Source organism: Hemiscyllium ocellatum, chromosome 3 (genome assembly GCF_020745735.1).
Source record: "Hemiscyllium ocellatum isolate sHemOce1 chromosome 3, sHemOce1.pat.X.cur, whole genome shotgun sequence".
In the NCBI taxonomy this organism is placed as follows: domain Eukaryota; kingdom Metazoa; phylum Chordata; class Chondrichthyes; order Orectolobiformes; family Hemiscylliidae; genus Hemiscyllium; species Hemiscyllium ocellatum.
The window spans coordinates 111,836,414-111,862,424 of NC_083403.1; the positions used below are offsets into that span (position 1 = coordinate 111,836,414).

General features: G+C 40.6%; 1 protein-coding gene across 6 annotated transcripts in view; it reads left to right on the forward strand.

Annotated features, from left to right (window-relative positions):
* The window catches only part of LOC132834225 (serine/threonine-protein kinase ICK-like), a 76,273-nt gene that overhangs the window by 9,490 nt on the left and 40,772 nt on the right, over nt 1–26,011 (forward strand). For all 6 annotated transcript variants that reach the window (XM_060852918.1, XM_060852934.1, XM_060852908.1 and 3 more), the window contains 5 exons: nt 9,303–9,577; nt 11,618–11,672; nt 12,195–12,316; nt 24,550–24,629; nt 25,357–25,489. In XM_060852918.1, the coding sequence (XP_060708901.1) occupies nt 9,477–9,577; nt 11,618–11,672; nt 12,195–12,316; nt 24,550–24,629; nt 25,357–25,489 (491 nt within the window). In that variant the 5' untranslated portion in view covers nt 9,303–9,476. The remainder of the gene's footprint in view (nt 1–9,302; nt 9,578–11,617; nt 11,673–12,194; nt 12,317–24,549; nt 24,630–25,356; nt 25,490–26,011) is intronic.

Genomic DNA, 26,011 nt, shown 5'->3' on the forward strand with positions numbered 1-26,011 from the left:
TACCTGTATATTTATTGTCACATTTGGAAAGTGTCAGCTGCAGTTGTGACTGATTCCTGAAGAATGCCTTTGGGGGCACCTAAAACATAGAAAATATTTTGCAAGTTTCTTCCTGCCTAGTAGGCTGTTTTACACATGATGGAAAGGAAGCATCAAAGCTTAACATAATGCAAAATTTTGTGGCAGTTTTATTTTATTCACTCTTGATCTGCAACATTCAAACGTAACGTGAGCACATTTTAAATAAATAAATAATTGCATAAAATTATGTACTTTGAGAACAGAAGAATAGCTGTAAAAATAATAGTAAAATTCATTCATGAAGTAAATTTATATGTAGCAGCATAATCTGAACTTTTCTGCAGTTAGCACATTGTTAAACATGCAGCCTTTTGACCGAGATATATTTGTGTTTTCAATAGTAATTTTACTACTGCTCTGATTTCAGAGCAGTTCAGTGAAGATTGCTATAATTTACTGATGGCCATTTCCCCAAGACCATTAATTCATGGTTATATTTATATTATTTCCTATAGAAGTGAGCACTCTTCACTATATTTAACGTCTGTGTTTTGTCTTTGTGGGTCATGGGTGAACAAGATATATAATGAGATAAGAGATGAATATTAGAGTTCTGGATTGTTTAGACTTCACAGAGGTTAGAACTCAGGTGTCCAGCAAGAATACGAGTTGTTTGGGTTCAAGGTAATGAAGACATGGGTAAGAACATAAATATTGGAAATAAAGTGGAGAATGTAATTTAATATTCTCGTTGCACTGAGCGTTATCTTATAAATTGCTCTATTCGGCATTGTCATTTGGTCTTGTTGGACGTAAACACTCCAATCCGTAAAACAATTTTTGGTGTTATTCTATATATAGTAAATAAGTGTTCAAGTATATGAGAAAGTGTCCGTTGCAAATCCTAAACTGCTCAGAGAGTAGTAAGTGTACTCAGAGAGTAGTAAGAGTATGGAATGCTTTGCCTGCAACGGTAGTAGATGCGCCAATTTTAAGTGCATTTAAATCGTCATTGGACAGGCATATGGATGTACATGGAATAATGTAGGTGGGATGGGCTTCCGATTAGTATGACAGGGCGGTGCAACATTGAGGGCCGAAGGGCCTGTACTGCGCTGTAATGTTCTAAGTCTAAATAAGCTTCATACCACTATCATATGTTGAGGATTGAAATCCCAGGCTTCAAAACAGTTTTGAACAGCAAGGTGCTAGTCTAATATGGAATGCTAAGAAATTAATAAAAAGTGTTGGTAGATTAATGTCACTTGTGACATAGGCTAAGCTGTCTGATTATATCTTAGAGGATTAGGTTTAGGTCATCTTGACAAAAGCTGAATGTAATCACTTCTGGGTTATACAGTAAACAGGATATTTTGTATTGTGTCCATTAATGTAGTGATAAAACGTTATAAAAATGATGAATTTACTTGAAAGTAAATGTCTGGGAGTCAGTTAAAATTCACTTGAGCAATACTGCGATTGCAAGTCTATGGTAGAAGCTCAACAGATTTTTAAAAAGCATAATGAAGGCTGTATGGATCAGTTTAAAGGGTAGGTTGTGTGCCAAAGCATGATGTTACCACTTCTGTAGCAGAAAGAAGAAATGTGATATAGAAATCTAATAATTTAATATATTTAGTATGTACTGTATCCTTGTTGGCTTGTTCACTACACACCTAAGGGTGGAAGTCTTGGACATTAAAACTCAAATATCGCTTGTTCACTGCTATTCAAATCAAATTCCACAATGCTTCACAGGGAGCTAAATAGGTGTGGAGTCAAAGAAGAAAAATTCAAAGCTTGGCCATGACTAGCAAAGTAAAACTTTAAGGTGGTTAAGGAGTTAGAAAGTTTCGGAGAAATTTGACATGTGGAACATTAATGTGGGGGAAATACATGAGAAGCTGAATTCTGAGTCAAGATTTCCAAGGGTGGAGGTTTTGAAGCTTTAAAAAGACAAAACTGTGGAGAGCTTTTATTGGGTATGAGAAACATGCAACAGTTGTTATATGGATTTGAATCTAGGTAGGCTCATAAAGACAGTGGTGATGGATGAAAAATACTTGGTGAATGTTAAGATATATAAAGTACAGTTTTGGATAAGCTGAAGTTAATAGATGATGGGAGATTTGGATGTGTGCGTTGTGTGGGAAGGGGATTGGGTCCTGAAGTGTGATGCGAAGAGAGTTGGTGTTTGTGGATGGGAGGGAGGAATGGGATGATGTTGGGAGGGATGACAAAGGGTGCTGGATGTTAGACATTTGAGGGAAAATGAGATGGCTGGTGTGGTGGGTGGGGAACAAGGCTCTGGGTGTCCAGGTAAGGAAGAGGATAGGGGAAGACAGTGCTGAGAGGTCATAAAGTGGAGAGTGAGGGAAAAGGGGAAACTGCAGTTGAGTGAGGAAGGTGTTGGGTGGAGAGTGAGGAAAGAGGACACCTGGGCTGTCAGGTGAGGTAGATGCTTGCAGGGGGGTAATGCGCCAGGTCTTTAGTAAAAGAGCAGCAATGGGGAGAGGGAGCTAGCGTTTGGGTGAAAGAGTGTAGGGAGGAAGAGAGAAAAAGGCAGGCATTTGGGCAAGGTATGAAGGCTGTTGGTTGATTTGGAAGGAGACAGGTGGGGTTGACTGTGTCCTGGCAATCAGAGATGGCTAGGACAAGTAGAGGGCAGAGGAGGTGAAGAACGTGATAACATAGGGGTGCAGAGTAAGGAAAGCAGTTGAGAGTAGGGTGGATAAATACCAGACAGTTTGGTGATAAAGTGTTGGGGAGGATGTAGGACAGGGAAAGATGGCACTGCATGAGAAATTATGGATTTGGGCAGTTTAGACGGAGGGTGTAGGATGAGGGCTCTGGGCATTTGGAGCTGCAGGTTGTCTGTTAAGGGGTATGGAAAGTGCTTTCTTCTCCCAGTTGTTCAGTGAGAGAGGGGTGGAACGTTCTAGCATTTGGGTGAGGGAGAAGTTGGGGTGGTGAAAGAGAGTGACAAACTTTTGGTTGCATAAGGAAGGCTGCCCATCAGGTAGGAAATGGGTGGGCAAGGATGTGTGTCCGGCTGTCCGGGATGAGTAGGATGTGGAAAGAGTGTACATATCTTTGGGGTAAGGGGATTTAGGTTAAGATGGTGTCATGCATTTGGGTGAAGAAATGGGGAGGAAGGTAGTGGTAGTTAGGATAGAGGGAGTGCTGGTTAGCTGAAAGGGTGGGGATTGGAGGAAGGTTCTGGCCAGTTGGATTGTGGTTGAGTTGTTGTTGAAAATGCAATAAAAGCATGCTGGAGGGTTGGGATGGCTGGATGGGTGCAGGGACAAAGTGCCAGGGAGGGCCATAAGGGAAGGAGGTTTAAGGGGGAGGGCTATCATTTCAAAAATGGGAGTTTTCACCTTTTGAACATGTGACAAAAAAAGGTAATTGCAAAATTCAGTCTTGGCCTTGGTCATGAATAGAAATGCAACCATGGTGAGGAGTGGAGGAGGTAAATGTTGTTACAGTCTGCAAGTGGCCACAGACTCTTTGTTATGGAGAAAAACTTTGTACAACTGTAGGGGCATCCTCTCTACTTTCAAATGTTGGATAGGGTAAGATTGGAGGCCTCCGTGAACTACAACAGTACCATCTCCTTCAGGCTTGCTTGGCAACCAGCAAAATTGGCAAAGTACCTGTGACCTTGGTATTATTAGAATTATGCTCATTCCTGAAGAAGGGCTTATGCCCGAAACATCGATTCTCCTGCTCCTTGGATGCTGCCTGACCTGCTGCGCTTTTTCAGCTCTGATCTCTAGCATCTGCAGTTTTCACTTTCTCCCATTATTAGAACCATGCTCTAACCTTCAGAACTAACCGTCACATCTTTTAATATTTGAAAATTATCTGAAGTGCTTTACGCATGGATGACAGGAAAAAGATCTCAAGGCAGGAAAAAGGTAAATAGTTGAAATAATGGGCCAATCTTGGAGGAAAAACAGTGGCAACTTCACAACAAGTGCCTTTTGTTAATGAAAGAATAGGGAAGCATGTTTATGGAAGAAGTGGAATTGTATGAGATGGAAATTCCAAGAGTTGCTGGATTGATTTACCCTCTCTCAAATGACATCTTGCCTTAGTCTCTCTTATTCTTGCTGGATTTGCATTCTAATTGTCTTTATACTGACTGTAGAAAGTAGAGATTCCTAATTTGCAGTTTTGTTCCCTTTTAACCCGTGATTTCATTAGTGATTGTTTTGCTTTTTTTTAGATTAGATTTACAGTGTGGAAACAGGCCCTTACGGCCCAACAAGTCCACACCGACCCGCCGAAGCGCAACCCACCCATACCCCTACACATACCCCTTACCTAACACTACGGGCAATTTAGCATGGCCGATTCACCTGACCGGCACATCTTTGGACGGTGGGAGGAAACCGGAGCACCCGGAGGAAACCCACGCAGACACGGGGAGAACGTGCAAACTCCACACAGTCAGTCGCCTGAGGCGGGATTTGAACCCAGGTCCCTGGCGCTGTGAGGCAGCAGTGCTAACCACTGTGCCACCGTGCCGCCTTTCTTCATTCTACGAATGTGCCGATGTCTCCATGCTGTTCTGCACATGTGCTGATGTCAGTGTCATTCTGCGCGTGCGCTGATGTCAGCTGCCAACAAAGCAGTTTTCTGAGAGCTACTGTACAGAAAGTAGCTTTCTGAGAGAGAGACATTGAGGTTCCTCCTAGATTATCTCTTTTTTTTGAAAAAATGCAGAGGCATAGTCATAGAGTCATGGATAGAATTATAGAGGTGTACAGCATGGAAACAGACTCTTTGGTCCAACCCGTCCATGCCGACCAGATATCTCAACCCAATCTAGTCCCACCTGCCAGCACCCGACCCGTATCCCTCCAAACCTTTCCTATTCATATGCCTCTTAAATGTTGCAATTGTACCAGCCTCCACCACATCCTCTGGCAGCACATTCCATACATGTACCACCCTCTGCTTGAAAACATTGCCCCTTGGGTCTCTTTTATATCTTTCCCGCCTCACCCTAAACCTATGCCCTCTAGTTCTGGACTCCCCGACCCCAGGGAAAAGACTTTGCCTATTTTTCCTATCCATGCCCCTCACGGTGGCACAGTGGTTAGCACTGCTGCCTCACAGCGCCTGAGACCCGGGTTCAATTCCTGACTCAGGCGACTGACTGTGTGGAGTTTGCACATTCTCTCCGTGTCTGTGTGGGTTTCCTCCGGGTGCTCCGGTTTCCTCCCACAGTCCAAAGATGTGCAGGTCAGGTGAATTGGCCATGCTAAATTGCCCGTGGTGTTAGGTAAGGGGTAAATGTAGGGTATGCGTGGGTTGCGCTTCGGTGGGTCAGTGTGGACTTGTTGGGCCGAAGGGCCTGTTTCCACACTGTAAGTGATCTAATCTAATCAATAATTTTGTAAACCTCTACAAGGTCTCCCCTCAGCCTTCGATGCTCCAGGGAAAACAGCCGCAGCATGTTAAGCCTCTCCCTGTAGCTCAGATTCTCCAAACCAGGCAACATCTTTGTAAATCTTTTCTTAACCCTTTCACGTTTCACAACATCTTTCCAATAGGAAAGGGACCAGGATTGCACGCAATATTCCAACAGTGGCCTAACCAATGTCCTGTACAGCCACAACATAACCTCCCAACTCCTGTACTCAATACTCTGACCAATAAAGGAAAGCATACCAAATGCCACCTTCATTATCCTATCTACCTGCGACTCCACTTTCAAGGAGCTATGAACCTGCACTCAAGGTCTCTTTCTTCAGCAACACTCCCTAGGACCTTACCATTAAGTGTATCAGTCCTGCTAAGATTTGCTTTCCCAAAATGCAGCATCTCACATTTATCTGAATTAAACTCCATCTGCCACCTCTCAGCCCATTGGCCCATCTGGTCCAGCTCCTGTTGTAATCTGAGGTTACCCTCTTCGCTGTCCACTACACCTCCAATTTTGGTGTCATCTGTAAACTTACTAACTGTACCTCTTATGCTCGCATCCAAATCATTTATGTAAATGACAAAAAGTAGAGGGCCCAGCACCGATCCTTGTGGCACTCCACTGGTCACAAGCCTCCAGTCTGAAAAACAACCCTCCACCACCCTCTGTCTTCTACCTTTGAGCCAGTTCTGTATCCAAATGGCAAGTTCTCCCTGTATTTCATGAGATCTAACCTTGCTAATCAGTCTCCCATGGGGAACCTTGTCGAACGCCTTAGTGAAGTCCATATAGATCACATCTACTGCTCTGCCCTCATCAGTCTTTGTTACTTCATCAAAAAACTCAATCAAGTTTGTGAGAAATGATTTCCCACACACAAAGCCATGTTGACTATCCCAAATCAGTCGTTGCCTTTCCAAATACATGTACATCCTGTCCCTCAGGATTCCCTCCCAACAACTTGCCCACCACCGCGGTCAGGCTCACTGGTCTATAGTTCCCTGGCTTGTCCTTACCGCCCTTCTTAAACAGTGGCACCATGTTTGCCAACCTCCAGTCTTTCCAGCACCTTACCTGTGACTATTGACGATACAAATATCTCAGCAAGAGGCCCAGCAATCACTTCCCTAGCTTCCCACAGAGTTCTTGGGTGCACCTGATCAGGTCCTGGGGATTTATCCACCTTTGTGTTTCAAGACATCCAGCACTTCCTCCTCTGTAATCTGGACATTTTTCAAGATGTCACCATCTATTTCCCTACAGTCTATATCTTCCATATCTTTTTCCACAGTAAATACTGATGCAAAATATTCATTTAGTATCCCCCCCATTTTCTGTGGCTGCACACAAAGACCGCCTTGCTGATCTTTGAGGGACCCTATTCTCTCCCTCGTTACTCTTTTGTCCTTAATATATTTGTAAAACCCCTTTGGATTCTCCTTAATTCTATTTGCCAAAGCTACCTCATGTCCCCGTTTTGCCCTCCTGATTTCCCTCTTAAGTATACTCCTACTTTCTTTATACTCTTCTCAGGATTCACTCGATCTATCCTGTCTGTACCTGACATATGCTTCCTTCTTTTTCTTAACCAAATCCTCAATTTCTTTAGTAATCCAGCAGTCCCTGTAGCTACCAGCCTTCCCTTTCACCCTGACAGGAATATACTTTCTCTGGATTCTTGTTATCTCATTTCTGAAGGCTTCCCATTTTCCAGCTGTCCGTTTACCTGCGAACATTTGCCTCCAATCAGCTTTTGAAAGTTCTTGCCTAATACCGTCAAAATTGGCCTTTCTCCAATTTAGAACTTCAACTTTTAGATCTGGTCTATCCTTTTCCATCACTATTTTAAAACGAATGGAATTATGGTCACTGGCCCCAAAGTGCTCCCCCACTGACACCTCAGTCACCTGCCCTGCCTTATTTCCCAAGAGTAGGTCAAGTTTTGCACCTTCTCTAGTAGGTACATCCACATACTGAATCAGAAAATTGCCTTGTACACACTGAAGAAATTCCTCTCCATCTAAACCTTTAACACTATGGCAGTCCCAGTCGATGTTTGGTTAGTTAAAATCCCCTACCATAACCACCCTATTATTCTTACAGATAGCTGAGATCTCCTTACAAGTTTGTTTCTCAATTTCACTCAGACTATTGGGGGGTCTATAATACCAATAAGGTGATCATCCCTTTCTTATTTCTCAGTTCCACCTACATAACTTCCCTGGATGTATTTCTGGGAATATCCTCCTTTAGCATAGCTGCATGTTATCCCTTATCAAACATGCCATTCCCCCTCCTCTTTTGCCTCCCTTTTTATCCTTCCAGTAGCATTTGTATCCTGGAACATTAAGCTGCCAGTCCTGCCCATCCCTGAACCATGTTTCCTTAATTGCTATGATATCCCAGTCCCATGTTCCTAACCATGCCCTGAGTTCATCTGCCTTCCCTGCTAGGCCACTTGCATCGAAATAAATGCAGTTTTATTTATTAGCCCTACCTTGTCCCTGCCTGCCCTGACTGTTTGACTCACTTCTGTTCTCAACTGTACCCATCTCGGATTGATCTCTTTCCTCTCTGCCTCCCTGGATCCCACCCCCCTACCTTACTAGTTTAAATCCTCCCAAGCAGTTCTAGCATATTTCCCTGCCAGTATATTAGTCCCCTTCCAATTTAGGTGTAATCCGTCCTCCTTGTACAGGTCATTTCTACCCCAAAAGAGGTTCCAATGATCCAAAAATGTGAATCCTTCTCCCATACACCAGCTCCTCAGCCATGTATTCATCTGCTCTATCCTCCGATTTCTGCCCTCACTAGCTCGTAGCACTGGTAGTAATCCAGATATTACTACCCTTGAGGACCTTCTTCTTAAATTTCTACCTAACTCTCTGTAATCTCCCTTCAGAGTCTCAACCTTTTCCCTTCTTATGTCGTTGGTTCCAATGTGGACAATGACCTCCTGTTGGCCCCTCTCCACCGTGAGAACATTCTGCACCCTCTCTGAGACATCCTTGATCCTGGCACCAGGGAAACAACACACCATTCTGCTTTTTCTCTGCTGGCCACAGAAACGTCTGTCTGTACCTACAGAATCCCCTAACACAGTTGATCTCTTGGAAGCTGATGTACCCCTCATTGCATTGGAGCCAGTCTGACAAGTATCTTGGTGAGAAGCATCCTGGTGATAAAATTGTGGGTGGTGAAAGAAAGGCTATAACACTGGAAGAGAAACTAGATATTATTAAGCATAAAAGAGAGAATATGTGATATAGCTTGGTCAACAGGAATGAGGAGTCTACCTTATCCACCATGGTCACCCTCTGACCCTGCATTAATAATGTACTGCCTAAAACTTATTTGTGTTTTGTTGAATAATATGATTATACCTTCATTCAGGCTATGCTATACATTGTGTTAGATGTTTTTGAGTGATTTTTGAACAATTTATGAGTGATTTAATTTGCTGGTCTAACTCTAACCCCATTTTTCCCATAGGCCCCATTATTTGTATTGAGCGATTTCCTATTAAGCAAGGTTTCGCTAGAATGCAATTACAGCGTTATAGGAGAAATTGCCCGAAGTAAGATTGTTGGCCAAAATTGTCTAAATAAATAGATCTTATAAGCTTAGTTGAATAGGCACATCACACCATGGTTTAATGTTCTGTCAAAATTTTTCTGTCCCTGGCAAGACCTCTTTATTTCACTAAGTTGATTTTATAGGAATATTATTGCAAATATCTTCAAAATTATGAAATGTTCTACTGTAGAGAGAATTTGTAATAGCCAGTGGAATATGTTTGTTTAAATCTAATTTATTTCTTCAATTCTTTTCAATCCACGTACAGGTAAAATCACCTCCAAAATATGCCTGTCGTAATTGGTATAGACCTAGATGCGAATGGCTACATAACATGTTGCTGCGCTAACAGAAGATTTTGTCTAAATAATTTCTTTCCACAAAGTGAGGAACCTTGGGTACATTTCAAGCGCTGCTGTGAGTACAGAGACTCTGCATTGTCATGAATCGTTACACCACTATGAAGCAACTTGGGGATGGAACATATGGCTCCGTTCTCATGGGAAGAAGTATAGATTCAGGAGAGCTAGTTGCTATTAAAAAGTAAGTGATTTTGTTTTATTACTGTACTTCATAGGCATGTCTCACCTGAATAGTGGGTACAATACACTGCAAATTGTAGTTCCTAGTAATGTGGTTTCCTGTTCACATTGGTGGATGTTTGGAGGCTGTACTTAGTTGCAGAGAAAATTTAAATAATAAATCTTCCTTTAAGTTTGTGTCCAGAGACTATTTGTGTATCACTGCACTGTTCTGGCAATGCTTTTTAAATATTACTGTAATTAGGATGCAGTTGCATTCTTTGAGTTGGAGGTTGGCTTAGTTAAGGAGCTGGAGATTTCCCATTCTTCAGCCAGCCAATAAAGGGTAGTTGTGGCCCAGAATTACATTTGCCCCTTGTCTGTACAACCAAGATTATTTAACTTGTTAAATAAGAACTTCTGATCAATGCATGATACCAATTTGTCAAAATATATTGTACTAAAAGATAGTTTTGAGCTAAAATATTATGCTGAAATCAGGATGGTGTTCGTAATCCTTTTTCAGTAATGTAAAGCAACTAAAAAAATGGGGACATTCAGCTATAGCTTTTCAACCTTCTGCTGTAGAAAACATTGCCCTGATGTAAGAGTTTGATTATTCTCTCACTTCTGATATTTAACTTTTAAAAAACACACAATTGACAGTCAGTTAATTATTACCAAGTAATTGAATGGCGATACTAGTCCATAGCAATTTTCTAAGAATGTACAGCTAATGGGAGTACCCAGGAAGTTCATTATTTCCAGCCAATTTTTGGGGATTTACCTTGTTTTTCTCCTCAACTGAAGAAAGGTTTTGTCATAGACTGAATCTGTGTCTTCCTTTTTCCCCAGACTATGATTGGCCTCCTTGTCTCAGAGGAGTTTGTTTCTTGACCAAGAGTGTGTGTGCCCAGTTAAATTTCAGAAACTTCTTTTCAGTTTTTGTTTATATAACTGGTAAGGTGAATAGCAAAGGGCTCTTCTTTTGTGTAGGGGAATTCAAAACTAGGGGGCTTTTTTTTTAAAAGGTGATGGAGAGACTTAAAGGGAGCCTGAGAGGCAATATTTTGACATAAACGGTGGTTTGTTTGGGGAATGAACTTGCTGAGGAAGTGGGATCTTTTTTAATTTTTCCCATCTTACGTCACACTACATGCTAGAGGTCAAAGGTTTAAAGGTGTTCAAGGTCGTATCTATCTGTCTTGGATCAACAAGTCAGTCTTTCGCTTGGCAGGCTTATAGTTTATTGATGAAAGTGATGCTTTAATGTTACAATGAAAGGCTTGTAAAGCAAAGGTTTTGCAGTAAAATATTTTTCTTATAGTTAAGTTTTTCAGGAGGTTGGTTATTGATTGAACTCAAAATTGGAACAAGTTGAGAAATTCTTTTCTTTTTTTTGGATCTTCCGTTTTTCAAGATTTTTCTGTTTATTACTTAGGCAGCTTAGATTACTTGTTTGGTTTAGGATGGAATTGTTTGTCACTATCAGCTTCCTTCTGATTTTTAAAATCGGGCAACAAAAGTTTTCTCTCATTGTGTGATTTCTACAAGTTCAGACGTTTTTCTAAACACAGTGTATATATTGAAATCAATCATCTGTGTTGCTGTTTGGCATCATTTGAGGTTCATCAGCCTACATTGAATAAGAACTACTGTACAATGGAAGACAATTGGGCATATTGAGTTTCAATCTTTCCTTTGGTCTGTGTTGAGGCAGAGTCAGGTTTGATGGAACCCCTTAACAATATATATAAATTTCCTGGATGACTATCAATTTCTATATTTAATTAGGTAATTTGCTTGAAGCTTGGGATGTCTGCAGCTCAAAGCACACAAGATTGTATGATTTGCAGTGGCATTTTTAATAATCTGTCCAAATTTAAATGTATTAATTGAAGGTTTATAACATTAGCGTAACATGACATGATGAATTTCTTTTCAAAAAAACAAAGCTTTCTGCGCCAAGCCTCTGTTAAGTAATGTATGTGTAAACAATGCTTCCTGTTCAAGTAAATAAGTTAGTTTCACTTGTGCAAAATTGGTTACTTTCTTTTACTAGAATGAAGAGGAAATTCTATTCTTGGGATGAATGTATGAATCTCAGAGAAGTCAAGGTAATTTCAATTCATGTTTGTTTTACCATCAGATTTTTCTTTTGAGATAATTGCGCTCAAACATTTTCTGCTTTTGGATCACTTGTTTAACAGGGAAGCCACTTGCTTTGCATGAAGAGCTATATTAATACTGCTTTGTTAATTATCTGCTTAAGGTTGTGTTTTGCTTGAACATGGTTCAGTTGTTACGACTTTTCTCCTGTTCAATCACAACCAGAGTGTCCCCAACCTATTTGATTAAGAGGCTCTCTCCATAGCTCTTTGACTACTGTCTCCTGTTGATGACTTCTACTTCTGTTGTACAACCTAGCTCTCAGTCTGACCAGTTTGTTGGCTGGGAATCTGCACAAGATTTTGTAAATGAAGTTGTATCATCAAGGTTGACAGAGCCTTCATGTTGCCAGTCTGCTTAGGTCTTCACCTTCTCATCTCCCTCTTAACTTCTCTTTTAGGTTATGTTGGATTGTCATGTTATTCCAAGAATTTAAATATTAATTAAGTTTGATTCTTTTCTCATTCTAGTCTCTGAAGAAATTAAACCATGCGAACGTCATCAAACTGAAAGAAGTTGTAAGAGAAAATGATCACCTCTACTTTGTGTTTGAATATATGAAGGAAAATCTCTACCAACTGATGAAAGACAGGTAATACAGGGCTTCGCAATTTCTTCTCAGAACTAAATCTGGTCACTGTTCATGGGAAATAAAGTTGTTTAAAAACTGTTAATATGGTTCATGCATATTGGCATGGCATACTCAGTGTCCCAGAGCTGAGGGTTTAAAGTCCACACAACACCAATAATGTTATAGCATCAAGTCATAGAACTATACGCACAGAAACAGCCCCTTTGGTCCAACTCGTCCATGCTGACCAGATATCCTTAACTGATGTAGTCCCACTTGCTTGCATTTGGTCCATATTCCCTGTAAACCCTTTCTATTCATATACCCATCCATGTGCCTTTTAAATGTTGTAATTGTACCAGCCTCCACTACTTCCTCTGGTAGCCTATTCCATGCACACACCACCCTCTGCATGAAGAGGTTGCCCTTTAAGCTGCTTTTAAAGCTTTCCTGTCTCACCTTAAACTTATGTCCTCTAGTTTTCGACTCCCCTAAAAGATTTACAAGGATGTTGCCAGGGTTGGAGGGCTTGAGCTATAAGGAGATGTTGAATATGCTAGGGCTGTTTTCCCTTTAGTGTCAGAAGCTGAAAAACAAGCCTGCACTGCCACCCTCTTGTCTCTTAACTTAAGCCAATTTTGTATCCAATTAGCCAGATTCTCCTGGATTCCGTGTGATCCAACTTTGCTAACCATTTAACAATGTGGAAGCTTGTTGAACACCTTGCTGAAGTCCAAATAGACAACATCTACCCCTTTGCGTTCTTCAATCTCCTTTGTCACTTCTTCAAAATAAAATTGTTTGCTGTAGGTCTTGGTTGTAAAATGAGCTCGAAGTCTCAACTATTATTAGTGAATAGCAAATCATAAACGTGTTTATTTATCTAATAAGTAAATCAAATACTGTTGCCAAATTTGTGCCGAATTATTTGTGCTGATAATAGTAGACTGTGAAACCAAGGGAAATCTGCAGCTTAATATGTGACAAATATTGCATGAGTTTCTGCTCAACTGCAATCCAAGAACTCATATTGGGACTATGTGTTAATAAGAATCTGTATTCCAGTCTATTGTCTTAATAGGAACAAAACTCAAAAATAATCCCAGCTTTTGTACTTATGAATTTGGAGCATGTGTAGGCAGTTCAGTTATAGGCATAGAGTCATAGAGATGTACAGCACAGAAACACAGACTCTTCGGTCCAACCCGTCCATGCCGACCAGATATCCCAATACATTCTAGTCCCACCTGCCAGCACCCGGCCCATATCCCTCCAAATCCTCCTTATTCGTATACCCATTCAAATGCCTTTTAAATGTTGCAATTGTACCAGCCTTCACCATGTCCTCTGGCAGCTCATTCCATACACGTACTACCCACTGCGTGAAAAAGTTACCCCTTAGGTCTCTTTTATATCTTTCCCCTCTCACCCTAAACCTATGCCCTCTAGTTCTGGACTCCCCAACCCCAGGGAAAAGACTTTGTCTATTTATCCTATCCATGCCCCTCGTAATTTTGTAAACCTCTACAAGGTCACCCCTCAGTCTCTTGACGTTCCAGGGAAAACAGCCCCAGCCTATTCAACCTCTCCCTATAGCTCAAATCCTCCAACCCTGGCAACATCCTTGTAAATCTTTTCTGATAGGAAGGAGAGTAGAATTGCATGCAATATTCCAGCAGTGGACTAACCAATGTCCTGTATAGTCGTAACATGACCTCCCAACTCCTGTACTCAATACTCTGACCGATAAAGGAAAGCATACCAAATGCCGCCTTTGCTATCCTCTCTACCAGCGACTTCACTTTCAAGGAGCTATGAACCTGCACTCCAAGGTTTCTTTGTTCAGCAACACTTCCTAGGACCTTACCATTAAATGTATAAGTCCAGTTAAGATTTGCTTTCCCAAAATGCGGCACCTTACGTTTATCTATTTTAAACTCCATCTACCACTTCTCAGCCCATTGGCCCATCTGGTCAAGATCCTGTTGCAATTTGTGGCAACCTTCTTCACTGTCCACTACACCTCCAATTTTGGTGTCATCTGCAAACTTACTAACTGTATCTCTTATGCTCACTTCCAAATCATTTATATAAACGACGAAAAGTAGTCGACCCAGCGCCGATCCTTGTGGCACTCTACTGGTCACAGACGTCCAGTCTGAAAAACAACCCTTCACCACTACCCTCTGTCTTCTACCTTTGAGCCAATTCTGTATCCAAAAGGCTAGTTCTCCCTGTATTCCATGAGATCTAACCTTGCTAACCAGTGTCCCATGGGGAACATTGTCGAATGCCTTACTGAAGTCCATGTAGATCACATCTACAGCTCTGACCTCGTCAATCCTCTTTGTGACTTCTTCAAAAAACTCAATCAAGTTTGTGAGAAATGATTTCCCACGCACAAAGCCGTATTGACTATCCCGAATCAGTTCTTGCCTTTCCAAATACATGTACATCCTGTCCCTCAGGATTCTCTCCCAACAACATGCCCACCACCGAGGTCAGGTTCACCGGTCTATAGTTCCCTAGCTTGTCTTTACCGTCCTTCTTAAATAGTGGCACCACGTTTGCCAACCTCCAGTCTTCCGGCACCTCGCCTGTGACTAATGATTATACAAATATCTCAGCAAGAGGCCCAGCAATCACTTCCCTAGCTTCCCACAGTGTTTTAGGGTATACCTGATCAGGTCCTGGGGATTTATCCACCTTTGTGTTTCAAGACATCCAGTACTTCCTCTGTAATCTGGACATTTTTCAAGATGTCACCATCTATTTCCCTACAGTCTATACCTTCCATGTCCTTTTCTACAGTAAATACTGATGCAAAATACTCGTTTAGTAACTCTCCCATTTGCTGCGGCTCCACACAAAGGCCGCCTTCCTGATCTTTGAGGGGCCCTCTTCTCTCCCTCGTTACTCTTTTATCCTTATATATTTGTGAAAACCCTTTGGATTCTCCTTAATCTGATTTGCCAAAGCTATCTCATGTCCCCATTTTGCCCTCCTGATTTCCCTCTTAAGTATACTCCTACTTCTTTTATACTCTTCTAAGGATTCACTCGATTTATCCTGTCTATACCTGACATATGCTTCCTTTTTCTGAACCAAACCCTCACTTTCTTTAGTCATCCAGCATTTTCTATACCTACCAACCTTCCCTTTCACCCTGACAGGAATATACTTTCTCTGGATTCTCATTGTCTCATTTCTGAAGGCTTCCCACTTGACAGCTGTCCCTTGACCTGCGAACATTTACCCCCAATCAGCTTTTGAAAGTTCTTAGCCAATACCATCAAAACTGGCCTTTCTCCAATTAAGAACTTCAAAATTTTAGATCTGGTCTATCCTTTTCCATCATTATTTTAAAACTAATAGAATTATGGTCGCTGGTCCCAAAGTGCTCCCCCACTGACACCTCAGTCACCTGCCCTGCCTTATTTCCCAAGAGTAGGAAAAGTTTTGCACCTTCTCTAGTAGGTACATCCACATTCTCAATCAGAAAATTGTCTTGTACACACTTAACAAATTCCTCTCCATCTAAATCCTAAACACTATGGCCATCCCAGTCTATATTGGGAAAGTTAAAATCTCCTACCATAACCACCCTATTATTCTTACAGATAACTGAGATCTCCTTACAAATTTGTTTCTCAATTTCCCTCTGACTATTAGGGGGTCTATAATACAATCCCAGTAAGGTGATCATCCCTTTCTTATTTCTCAGTTCCACCCAAATAACTTCCCTGGATGTACTTCTGTGAATGTCCTCCCACAGTACAGCTGTAATGCTATACCTTATCAAAAACACCACTCTTCCCTCCTCTCTGACATACCTTCCTATCCTTCCTGTAGCATTTGTATCCTGGAACATTAAGCTGCCAGTCCTGTCTATCCTTGATGCATGTTTGTGTAATTACTATGATATCCCAGTCTCATGTTCCTAACCATGCCTTGAGTTCATCTGCCTTCCCTGTTAGGCCCCTTGCATTGAAATAAATGCAGTTTAATTCATCAGTCCTACCTTGTTCTTTACATTGTCCCTGCCTATCCTGACTGTTTGACTCCCTTCTATTCTTAACTGTTCCAGTCTCAGATTGATCTCTTTCCTGACTATCTCCCTGAGTCCCACCCCCCGCATCTTACTAGTTCAAATCCTCCCAAGTAGCTCTAGCAAATCTCCCAGCCAGTATATTAGTCCCCTTCCAATTTAGGTGCAATTCGTCCTCCTTGTACAGGTCACTTCTACCCTAAAATAGCTTCCAATGATCCAAAAATGTGAATCCTTCTCCCATACACCAGCTCCTCAGCCATGTATTCATCTGCTGTATCCTCCTCTTCCTGCCTTCACTAGCTCGTAGCATTGGGAGTAATCCAGATATTATTACTCTTGAGGACCTCCTTTTTAAATTCCTGCCTAACTCTCTATAATCTCCGTTCAGAATCACAACCATTTCCCTTCCTGTGTTGTTGATTCAAAACTGTACAATGACCTCCTGCTGGCCCCTCTCCCCCAGAGAACATTCTGCACCCTCTGAGACATCCTTGATCCTGTGACCAGGGAGGCACATACCATTCTGATTTTTTTGCTGCTGGTCACAGAAACATCCGTCTGTACTTCGGATTAGAGAGAGTCCCCTAATACAATTGATCACTTGGAACCCAACGTACCCCTCGTTGCATTAGAGCCAGTCTCAATACCAGAAACTTGGTTGTTCATTGATGTTCCCCTGAGAATCCATTACCTCCTACGTTTCTAAAACCCAGGTTACTTGTTTGAAATCGGGATAACCATAGAAGACTCCTGCACTAACTGCCCACCTCTCTCACCTTTCCTGGTGTTTAACCTATCTATGTGACTGTATCTTCAACGTTTCCCCCTTCCAATAACTGCCATCCACCACATTCCCTTGTTCTTCTAAATTGCCTCTAGCTATCTCCAACTGATCCATTCGATCTGATAGGATTTGCATCCAATGGCATTTATTGCAGATATAATCATCAGTAACCCATAAACTCTTCCTAAACTCCCACGTCCATCAAGAAGAGCATGTCAAAAAGAGGCCATTTTGATCCTTCACAATCTACAAGTCCCAGAAAATAGCACTGTCTTATTCCTCTACAAAACACTGGTCCAGGTTAAATTAATAGATATGGCTTATATTTTAAGTTTAATCAAGAGGCCTATCTCAATCAAATATATAATCAAGAAAGAACCCACTGTACTCACTACTGCAGCCTTTCTGCAGGACACACTTAAAACAACGATTAACTTATCTGATTCTGTGCTGTGTACTTCACCCAAACAGGTTCCTCCAAGATCAGTTGTGAATTTCACTGTTTAAGTTTGCTCCACCATTTGATAGAATTGTAGCTGTTCCAAGTTTGGCTCACTTCCACATTCCTGTCTACTCCATAATCTTTGACTCCCTTGTCGATCAAGAACCTGTTTCGTTTGGCCGAGGAAAAAGTATCCATCCCATAGCACCTCCTTATCATAATGAGAAAATGTTTTTTCTTCTCTGAAGTTGATTCCTTGTATTTCAGTCCTGATAAGTGCAAGATGAAAAACTTCTACTCGAATTCTTTGTTGCTAAAAGAAAAAAATTGTAACTTGCTCAAATGTACTTTACCTTTCAAAAATAAAGTTGTTTCCAAGTGTCCTGCAATAACTTTGTTAATAATGGATTCTAGTATTTCCCTCTAACAGATCTTTCAGGTGAAGGTTTAGTGTTGTTATCACAAAGCTCAATTCGTTCTCATTTTCGAGACGATGACAAGATTCCTGCGCTTGTTCTTGCACAAGGTATTCATGATTAAGACCACATCCAAAATACATTGTGTGCACATGACAAGAAATGTGGCTTTATTGTATCTCACATTATAAGAATACTTAGCAGTCTGTTGCTCTGTTAGGTTAATTTATCCTATAGTTCCTGACTGCTATGTAATGCTTCTGCAATAGCTAGCCCTATTTATTGAATCTGAAAAATATAGAACCACTTATTGTTAACAGATATGGTTATGTAGTTTCCTTTTTTTAATTAAGAAAGGTCACTCTTTGTGCTTGGATATAGTAAATAGAATGGAGGATGGTTTATAATTCATAATCAGTTCTATAACAAACTGTGGAATCCAATTTGTTATACCGGATTCTTTTTCAAAATTCAGACTCCTCTTGCTCAACTAAAAGTTTAAATTGCTAAGTTGTCCAATTTACAGGTAGCATGGCGGCTCGGTGGTTAGCTGCCTCACAGTGCCAGGCACCTGGGTTCGATTCCATCTTCGGGTGACTATTTGTGGAAGTTTGCGTGTTCTCCCCACATCTGTGTGGATTTCCGCCAGGTGCTCCGGTTTCCTCCCACAGTCTAAAGATATGTAGGTTAGGTGAAATTGGCCATGCTAAATTGCCCATCATGTCCACAGATATATAGGTTTGGTGGATTAATCATGAGGAATGCAGGGTTGGGTGCTCTTCAGAGGGTCAGAGTGGACTCAATGGGCTGAATGGTCTGCTTCCACACTGTAGGGATTCTATTGTATAATTTTTTTTTAAAATGTCTTTTCTAGCAGTAAACCCCACAGTTGCTGCCTTTGTTGTTTAAATTCGTGTATCTCTAGACGTCAGAGTGCATCTAAGAAAAGTTAACAAACAGCGATATAGAGTCAGCTGCCAGAGGAAGTGGTGGAGGCTGGTACAATTGCAGCATTTAAAAGGCATTTGGGTGGGTATATGAATAGGAAGAGTTTAGAGGGATTGTGGGCCAACTGCTGGCAAATGAGATTAGGTTAAGTTAGGATATCTGGTAGGCATGAATGATTTGACTGAACGGTCTGATTCCGTGCTGTACTTCTCTATGACTGTACTCTATTTGATTTTTTGCTAATGCATTATGCTTGGCCGTGAAGTGTTTGGAGAATTTCAGATGTATGGAGCTCCATTGGTTCAATCGTTGAAACAAAAATGAAAAAATAAAATTCTTAGACATGCAGTTTAGGTTCCTGATGGTCTTGTGGTTAGGTTTCTGCACTCTTTTTGCTGCAGGTTATACTTAATTCCCAGTCAATAAGTGTGAGTTTGTTGGGTTCTTGTAGCACAGGGGCAGCATTCCTGAGCCAGGAAGTGTGATTTCAAGTCCCACCTTTTCCAGAGGTGTTTAATATTTAGAAAATTAGAAAATATCTAGACATGCTTGCCATGTGCACTCAATGAATTCTAGGTAAGTTTTATACTTTAATCCAAAAAAGCTTTCCAAAGAAAAAAGTTGTCATGCACCTATTAAACGTTTTTAACTACAATGTATTTTCTACCTTGTTTGTCAGTGGAACATGTTAAAATTAGTTATGGTTAGCTGAATTTATTACAGCCAGAGTAAATTCTCCACTGTTTGGATAATTATGTAGTTAGTAATGTGCATCCAAGGGTTACTGATATGTGCACTCTCCTCAATATCCACAAACTCAGTAGCAGTGGATCCACATATCTACAAGGTCATTGCCAGATCCAGTCTGTTTCTTTTCTATTCCCTTGTTGGGTATGACCGCACAGTTCTTTGTAGTAAGTTGGAAATCTAAATTGTAGTAGTATCTATGTTGTTTTTTTTTAATTTGTGGGAGTTTCTGCCCCTATATCCCACATATAATGATTTATTGTAGAATGATGAGTTGTTTTATTATGTGCAAATTATCAATGCTAATCTTTAAAGAACCTCGGAGATAACCCTTATCGATTTGGTTCAGATTTGATGTGTGTCAAATTAGTTCATTCAGTCACATGTTTGGTTTGCTAGCAATTCATTTACAGCAACTGCATCAGTGTAGAAACACCACTCTCAGTCTCATGTAAGCATGTTAATTTTCTTGCAGAAGCAATATATAATCAGTTTTTGAATTGCATAAAGAGGGCAGTCTGTCTGAATTCAGTATGGATTTATATTCAATTCAATTGACCAGTTTCTGCTGTAACTAGCTGTACCACGAGGTCTAAACTGAGAGATTTTAATGAAGGCAGTAGACTAAGAATACTTTTTAGATTGCCATTTGTTTAACACGGACATGTCAGGCATATTTTGTTTCTCATAGCAAAAACAATTTACTAAGAATTCTAATGTGCACCAATTTAACTGTTAAATGATTCAGGATTTCTTTTAGAAGTAATTTTCACTAGTGGATTGAATGCTGCTTGAAATGTTTATTTCGGTGAGAAATCCATTTAAACGATACGAATGAACTGCATCAGTTATTGTCCTTAAATATATCAAGGCATTGAAATGAGGAAGAAATAAGCTACTGTATTCTAGTACGCTTTTTGATCGCACTGCATGATTAAAGATGTTAGGTTTGTCATTCTGAAAATTAATCCAATCAGAAACTTGAATTGAGACCTAAGAAATTCAATTGAGAGCATTTTGGATGCAATTTCCTGCTTGTGCTGAGAATTTTAATTTTTTTTTGTAAATATGTCTAATAGTTTAAAGATTGACCAAAATCATGTTGATTCTAACCCTGCAAAAGACAAGAATACCATGTGAGTGTGATTTGTTCTACCAAATTGGGAAGAGTGATGGATGTTCTTTGACTCCAGGTCTGTCTATGTTCACCTAAATACCAGGTGGTTGAAGACATGTTCAGGGCATACTTCAATCCATCCAATACAGGAAATTTCATTGCTAACTCTTGACGTCTGGTGAGAAATTCTGGAAACGTGACATTTAGGTGTGTATGTTACCTGCATGGAATTTTGTTATATCAAATAGTTCCAAGTTCAGTATCTGATTTGTGATGATCTGGATTATCTCACAGGTCTGATTGGGGATCTTTTCAATTGTTACTGAGAGTTGGATAAGTAGGAAAAGGCATTGTGCAGCTTGCTGATAGCTGCCCCAATTGATGTCTTAACTTGGAAAGTGATTGTCTTGTGTTTGAGGATGACTTGCTTCCACAATAAAGACTAGTTCTTGGATGATTGTAGAGTCTAATGTACAATTTATGTTCTCCCCCGCAAGTGGGTCAGATAGTTGGGGGATGGGATGGCTGGTTGTCATGAGCTTCTTTCTCTGTTTCTTCTTTCTTTGGCTTTAGCTTATCAGTGATGAGATTTGAGATGTAGAGATCCTCCTTTGATACTTTGGCCCACGACTACCTGTATCAGTGGGAATGTTGCCATGCATCAGTGGGATGCTGCAGTTTTCTAGTATTTGATTTAAAGGCATCCTCATTATTTCCTCGTCCCTTCTGGGACTCGTTTGCCATGTCAAAGCTATGAATGAGGATGCTTTTTTAAGGAGCCTTGTGTCAGGCATCTGGACTAAATGACCCATCCAGTGAAGTTGATTGAACATGGCCAATGCTTCAACACTATGGATGTAGACCTGAGTGAGAAATTTAGTGTGCTGATTATTCCAAAAGGGGTTTTGGGGCTTTGAGGTGGTTGCTGTACCTAGTCCATGTTTCTGAGCAGGTATAGAAGGGCAGATAACACTGCAGCTCTGTGGACCATGGACTTGGTGTTGGATTTGAGATCCTGTTTTGCAAATATATTTCCTAAAGTGACCAAAGACTGCACTGGCACACCACTCATAATCTTGAATTTTGTCTTCCTTGCTTGATTTTGTTGATCAAGGGTATCTAAGAAATGGAAAGTTGCCCTCATTGCCTGAAACTTCAGGAAAGCAGTGTGGCATGGCAAGGGAAGGTTGATAGAGGACCTTTGTTTCCCAGATGTTTAGTGTAATACCCAAAGTTCTCAGTGCCTAGGTAAAGTTGATCGTGATGGCTTTGAGTTCTGCAAAAACCAGTTGTATTTCAATGACAGGGGCTGACTGGACCTTGAATCTGGCCTACAGGCAGTAGTGGTTGAACAGGTTCTCTGTTTGTTCTGTGGATTAGCTCCATTCCAATAGGGAGCTTGCTAAGGTGATGGAGGAACATTGCAGCAAGAAAGGTAGAGAACAGTATCAGTTGACACTCGTCAAAATGGGAATTTGTGGATTCTTGCTTAAAGTTGTGGCTTACATCTTATTGTAGAGCACGCAGAGGCTGGTGACAGATTTTAAGGGGCAACCAAAATTGCAAGCATTTTATAATTCCTTGTGGTTGACAGTATCGGAGATTTTGGTAGGGTCAAGGAAGGCCGCGTTGATGCTGTTCTCTGCATATCTTATCACACACTAAAGAACACATCAGTTGTGACCCATAGAATGTGGAATCCACATTGCAAGTCTAGAATGAGCTGTACAGCTACATGGAAAATACAGTTGAGGAAAATTCCTACAGTAATTTTTCCTGTGGCTAGCATCTGTTCCTTTTGTATTTACTGCAGTCAAACTTGCTACCTTTCATGATCATTGTAACAGCATCTCTGATATCCCCTGGCATGCTTTCCTCCGAGCAGATGAGGGAAATTAGGTCATGTTTTCATGCCATGCTTCTCTGCCATATGATAGTGAACTTGAGCTTGTACAAGACACCTGTGCATCACATTATAGGAAATAAATGAATGCATTAGAGAGAGTGCAGAAGTAGTTTACAAGAATTACTCCAGTTGTGAGGATAGGTTAAAGAATTTGGTTCTGTTCTCTTCAGAAAGAAGAAGGCTAAGGGGAGATCTGATAGAAGTTTTCAAAATTGTGAGCAGGCTAGATAGAAAGAAACTGTTCCTGTTCATAAAATAAACTAGAAGAAGGCACAGATTTAGAAATTGGCTAAAGAAGCAAGGGTAGAGACAGGTTCAGTTGAGTCACTCGAGCATTAAATAATTATTTGGATAAAAATAAGGTGCGTGGATATTGGAAGAAAGCAGGAAATTGGCACTAAGTAATGATGCTCACTTATCAGACAGTTTAGGAATGACAGACTGAGTGGCTGTATTCTGCATTGTTGCGTTTCTGAATTTTGTGTTTGTGTAGGAGTGGAGGAGCAGTTGTATCTGCTTCTGATGCTCTGTTCTGTAGCTATTGAATGACCTTTTTCTATGTCTCACCTGGTTGAAGTTGCACTGAGAAAGCGGTAGATAGTATGCTTATGGAAGGAGTTGAAGACGTTCAGGGGATCAACTCTGTTAAAGGGATCCTTGAAGTATTCCTACCTTTGGTGACCATCTCTTTGCCAACAATAGTGGGGCCTTAGGTGCACATATTATTGTTTTTTGCTAACGCTTGGATATCCTGTACTGTACCAACCTGCAACCTGTCCTTTAAATCACAGATTTTTTTTGCTAGACCTCAGCCTTCAGCTTCAATAGACATGCTTTCTCATTTTTGAGTTGGGTTGCTGTTTCAGGTTCAAGAATGTCCTTCAGCTTATCAGCTTCCGGATCCTCTGATCCGGGTTTTCGAGCCATTCCATGTTCTGTCTGTGGTGCTGATTATGGAGGTCTTGAGTGACTGTTTAAAAAATGCACATCTATGAACACCTTGTTGAAGAAAAACAGATAATTATGCATACTGTTAAAATAATATGTTGATGTAATTATTTGAATTCCCATGTGACAATGGTTGATTAGGTCAGACAAAATATTGAGAGTTCGTGCAACTATATCTCAGCTGCCCCAAGTGCTCTCAAGAGAAACAAGAACATCAATGTTGGAAAATAGTTCAAAAAGGGAAGTTATAAATAGAAACCTTTTTCTGGGTTCGTTTTTGATTATTTGGAACTTAACTTAGATGTTGAGTATTCCTAAATTGGAAATTCACCTGAAATTCTGGCCGTTATGTTTCTGAAAAACAACCAAATGGAAAATCCCAATTGCAAACAGCGCAGACTTCGAAAGACATTTCTGAAATTCAGCAATTTTATTATCTTTTCCAGTAAAGCTGTTTGAATTTTGTTGAAACATGTTGCAAAATTAATAAGTTGAGAAATAGACATTTTCCAAATCAACCCTGTTCAGTGATGTTATTGCACACCTCTAGAGAAGGTGGGACTTGAACCCGGGCCTCCTGGGTTGAACATCCCTATTGTCACAATGCCATTAGCGCCCTCGTTGAGAATTATATAATTGAGTGGAAATGAAAATGTTGTAACATACGATTTTATTGCAGTGAATTGATCATTTTAGAATACTACCGTCATCTTGTATGTCTTGAGTACACAAAATGTTTAGAATAACATTACTATGTTCAAAACTGAATTCAGAGATGATTCTGCTTGCAAAACTAGATTAGAAGTTTTACCATATTCCAGACCAGTAAAACGTTGCTAGTAGTGGAAACATTTTACCATGTTTTTTGGAATTAATAACTGATTCTTATTTACAGAAACCGACTCTTTCCTGAATCGTCCATTCGCAACATCATGTACCAGATACTTCAAGGGTTAGCTTTTATCCACAAACACGGTAGGTTTTCAATATTATTTGAGCAGAATTGTGCTGTAGGAATTTAAAAATATTGGAACTAAATAAATTTTTAATGGGGAAAAGAACCTGCATCTTAAAAATGGGATCTGGCTATCCGTTGCTGAGCCCAGTTTATTAGATCTGATTTTGGAGGAAAAAAAATTCTGTTTCACCTCATTGGTTTTCCGGCTCTTTATCTTTGAGCCATTTGTTTATGTTACTGTGAGAGCTGAAATTGCACGTTGCTTTTCCCAACCTGCACGTATACATGGGGAAGGGGAATGTTAGAGAATGAGGGAGCAGCAGGGAGAGTGAAGGTGGGGTACAGCTTTGGGGCAAAGAGTGAGGGGGGATGACAAAGGGAGATGAGTGGAGGTGAAATTAAGTAGGAGGACTGGGGAAAAGGCAGAGTGAAGGGGAAGGGAATGGGGAAGAATGAGGAGGGTTGGGGGAAGGCAGAGCAAGATGGGGGATTTGAGGGTAGTGAGGGTGGAGGAAGTGTATGCGGCAGGTGGAAGAGGGTTGAATGAGAAGAAAGTTCATGGGTGAATGGAATTGAGGGTAGAGAGGAGTCTTGGGGGTGGTGGGGGGAGGTGGTGGGGGGGCGGTTGTCAGATGACCGTTTATAGGATGGCAGTTATATAAAAACAAGTCTGGTTTGGGGGAGAAAATATTGTGTTGCTACAGGTAACTATTTTATCTATCTTGTTTGTGCATTTTATTCCAGGATTTTTTCATCGTGACATGAAACCGGAAAACCTCCTTTGTATGGGACCAGAACTGATAAAAATTGCTGATTTTGGTCTAGCTCGTGAAATTCGATCTCGTCCACCATACACTGATTATGTGTCTACAAGATGGTAAGGATGTCTCTTCTACTAAAAAAAAACACTTGGCATTATTTGTAGTTCAGATTTGCAATTGCTAAGTGGCTCTAAGATATGTCAAGGGCAGCTGTGAAATTCTGCATGGATAGCAAATAAAAATAAAACTGTATTTCACAGTTGGTTGTGGCATTCTGTTTTTTTCTGCTGGTTTTTAATGTCACTTTGTGGACTTGGATGTCATATTAATTTGTAATTCTAAAGAGAGCTGATTGAAGCACAGACAATAAGACATAAGTGCTGACATGCCAGGATTTTGTTTTCTTCAACTGTAATGTAGTTGTTGCACACAAGTTAGTTCGTTAATCTTCACAACCTCTCCAAGAAACAGGAGTTGGTTTGCATACCAAGAATTGCCTGCTTGTTCCATCATGCCGAGAGAGAGGGTGAATGGGTGGTTACTTTTTCAGCCAAGGTGCATGACGTCCCAGGACAATTCATGACAGATACTTTAAACTGTACAATGTACAGGGATCCTCCTTAAAATTTTCAGGTGTA